This window comes from Nestor notabilis, unplaced genomic scaffold (assembly GCF_000696875.1).
Source record: "Nestor notabilis isolate BGI_N333 unplaced genomic scaffold, ASM69687v1 scaffold28556, whole genome shotgun sequence".
NCBI classification, from domain to species: Eukaryota; Metazoa; Chordata; class Aves; order Psittaciformes; family Psittacidae; genus Nestor; species Nestor notabilis.
The window spans coordinates 1-3226 of NW_009931897.1; the positions used below are offsets into that span (position 1 = coordinate 1).

The window sequence follows — 3226 nt, forward strand, 5'->3', positions numbered from 1 at the left end:
CAGGAGGCAGTTTGGTGTGAAGCCTCGTTTCATCGTGCACAAGACCGTATCTCAGGGCTCAGAGAAAAAACCTCAGGGCGAATGAGTGCGCGGGACGCTTGTGCCAGACGGTGCTGCTGTGCGAGTGAAAAGGTTCCCCTGAGAGTCAACCTGAGCGACGTCCTGGGCTGATGTGGAGCTGGCTCACGTCAAAGCGTGCAGAGGGATTGTGGCTGTGTCTGCAGGGGAACAGCTGAAAACGACCCAGCGGCCTTAGTTGTCCTGCAGGGACAGCACTCTTACTGCTGCTCCAGCCTTCCCTGAGCTTTCTCACTTACTTGTGTTCTTCATGTCACAGTTTGATACATGAGGTTGTTCAGAGATGTTGGTGCAATTTGTATTTTTTTGCTGCAAAAAATACGAGTGTTATTTGCTTATTTCTCTTTCACTTGCTAGGGTGAGACCACGGATTTTGAGTTGTTGAAGCATCAGCTGTCAGATCCAGACATAAAGGTAAGAATTTTGGAGTAAGGGGTCTAATGAAGTTGTTCGAAGTTGTCTAGTCATCAGACAAGTCGTTCTGGTGCTTACCCAGATCCTTTGCTTTAAACGTTTAGCTACATTTAACAGCTTTTTAATTTGTGGAAATTGTCAGAATTAAAAAATAAAAAAATCTGTTTATACACATGTATCTTATAGAATGTTGATAACTGGTGTCTCATGCTTACTGATCCTTTGCTCTAGAGTGATAAACTTTCTGTGTTGTGACAGGGTCTGTCTTTGTTCAGATACCATCTTCCTAAGTCATTGACACTTGTTTCTACAGATACTTCTGTAGATTAAACCACGGTTTCTGACTTGCACAGCCTGAATTTTTACATTCTCCTTACAGAAACCTTTTTTATTTAGATAGTGAAATACATATGCATTTAGTATTTATTCCCAGAAGTATTGTTTCATGGCACTTGTGGATAGCTGTGTGTACCAACTACATTTGCTGTTACTTTTGTTTTGTGTGTGTTGTCCCCCCCTTAATTAAACCACAAAGCTGTGAGAAGAATGCTGCAGAAAGCATAATACTGTATGGAGTTCTCTTTGAACAGGACATTTTGTAAAATACTTTGTATTTAGCAAGCCTTTTAGAGTGTAGAGGCAAAATCAGTGTAAAATTTTCTGTGTCAATTTGCTACTGTTTCAGTATTTCTTATTTCAAGACTTGCATCTCCCTCCTGTTGAAACTAGAACAAGAAGAAATGAAAAATTAGGATTAGATGCCATTTCTTACGATGGTGTTCTGTGTGAGTGAGGTTTGCATGGCTTGCTTGGTCTGTAACTTTAGTCTTCCAGGCAGGCTGTTGGTATAGGAATTTGTATCCATTTATTCTCTCATTCAAGAAATTTCATTGTTGAGGACACAAATTCCTTGCATGTTCATTTGAAAATAATTTCCATTTACAGTCTTTGACTTTTAAGGATTTTGTTATTTTTTTAGTAATAGGTAATACTCTTTTTTTTTTTTTTCTTTCCTTCTTATTTTAAGGATGCCCAGATCATTAATTGGCTGTATGAATTTCGAGCTTCTGTTGTATATTTGACCAAAGAGCGTGAACAACTGGTCAACATTTTGCTGGTAAATACCTGTTTGTTATATGGGAAGGTAAAGAGTTTAGTACTCAAAACATCTTTCTTTGACATCTTGATCTTTGCTCGCTTTCAGAAGCTGCCATGGTTGAGAAGAAGCCGAGAGGTGGTGGAAGAATACCTGGGTTTTCTTGGCAATCTGGTGTCAGCACAGACTGTCCATCTTCGGCCTTGCCTCCGTATGATTGTATCGCAGTTTGTGCCTGGTAAGTTGCTTTCTTCCTAATCTTCTTTGTTTGCATATCAGAATGTCTTTCCTAGATAAATTCTGTATAAATTTAATGCATAACACTATTAACTACTGGGTTGTTGTTTGGTTTTTTTCCCTGTTTACTTTCCTAACATGAATATCTGAATTATGATACGCATAGTTTTCTCTATGTAGATGTTAGAGGACATATTCCAGTTGCTAATACAGACTCCATTTATGAAGATGTCTTGGGAAGGGATGAACCATATAATGTTGTTACTGCTAAAGAACAAAAGCTGCAGTGAGGATCATATCTGATGTTCCTAAGAACCTTCTGGTTCTGAGAATGAAAGAGTCTTTTTTTTTTTTTTTTTTTTATGAGCTTCTGCTTACTTTAGAAAGTGTTGTGGATGATTTTGATGCTTTAGTCCTGTTGAAGACTGTTGTCCAGTGTGATTGATTTGACATTGAAACTGTTACCTGTAATATTTGTATAATTTTAATATAATCATCTCACTTTTTCCTAGCTCGAATAACCATTAGAGAAGATGATGTGGATATTTCAGATTCTGATGATGATGATGAAAGTGAGTATAGAGGAAGCATGGCTTATATATGCTGCTGTAATACCTTTGCTAAAAATGAATGCAATGCATGTTGCTCCTATTTTACAAAATTAATTTAGCTGAATTAATGTAAAATATTAAGAAACGTTAATGTAAAACATGAAGTCTTGAAATTTCCAAGTCAGAGACTTTCTTGTACTCAAATAAGTGGTGTGTGACACATTCTTTTTACTTTGAGAATATTTCTGTTGATGCAATATCTGTAGGAATAAGATTGAATGCACAGGAGAACATTCCTAGTCCTAGGTTGTTTCAAAGCCAAAGAAAAGTTAGGAGTTGTTTTCCATTTTATTTACCTCAATAAAACTAGGTAGTTTGGGGGATTCTTGTGTCTCTTTGTGGTTGTCTGCCTGGGGTAAGCTTAAATAAAATTGATATTGGTTAATAAATTGATTCCTGTCAATTAACCATTAATTGATATGAACTGGTTGTCCTGTTTCCTGATTCAGTTTTCTGTAACCAGATGCGTAACAGGACTTTTTTCTTTATCTAGACCTTTCCGAAAACTTTAATACATGCCACAGAGCGTTGCAAACTGTTGCAAGATATGTTCCTTCGTAAGTATATAATCCCATGGTTTTGTATGCCCTTTCCTTGCAGATTTAAAGCTTGTGAACTGATTAATTAGTTTGGTTTCTTTTCCCCCTGCCCTCTCTTAATGGGAAATATAACAATTTCATTGCATGATTTTTCTTAATAGTCACTAATTGATGGGATGCAGTATCCAATCATTAAGAATTTACATACGTGTCAGCAGGTGAAAATCCTGTTAATAGAAATAGGAAGTAGG

General features: G+C 37.0%; 1 protein-coding gene across 1 annotated transcript in view; it reads left to right on the forward strand.

Annotated features, from left to right (window-relative positions):
- Positions 1–435: 435 nt before the first annotated feature.
- RRN3 (RRN3 RNA polymerase I transcription factor homolog (S. cerevisiae)) overlaps positions 436–3226 on the forward strand; it is a gene marked incomplete at its 5' end in the record, with an annotated part of 12731 nt that continues 9940 nt past the window's right edge. Inside the window, 5 exons of the mRNA XM_010016121.1 lie at positions 436–492; positions 1520–1609; positions 1697–1826; positions 2338–2397; positions 2930–2993. Of these exons, the coding sequence (XP_010014423.1) occupies positions 436–492; positions 1520–1609; positions 1697–1826; positions 2338–2397; positions 2930–2993 (401 nt within the window). The remainder of the gene's footprint in view (positions 493–1519; positions 1610–1696; positions 1827–2337; positions 2398–2929; positions 2994–3226) is intronic.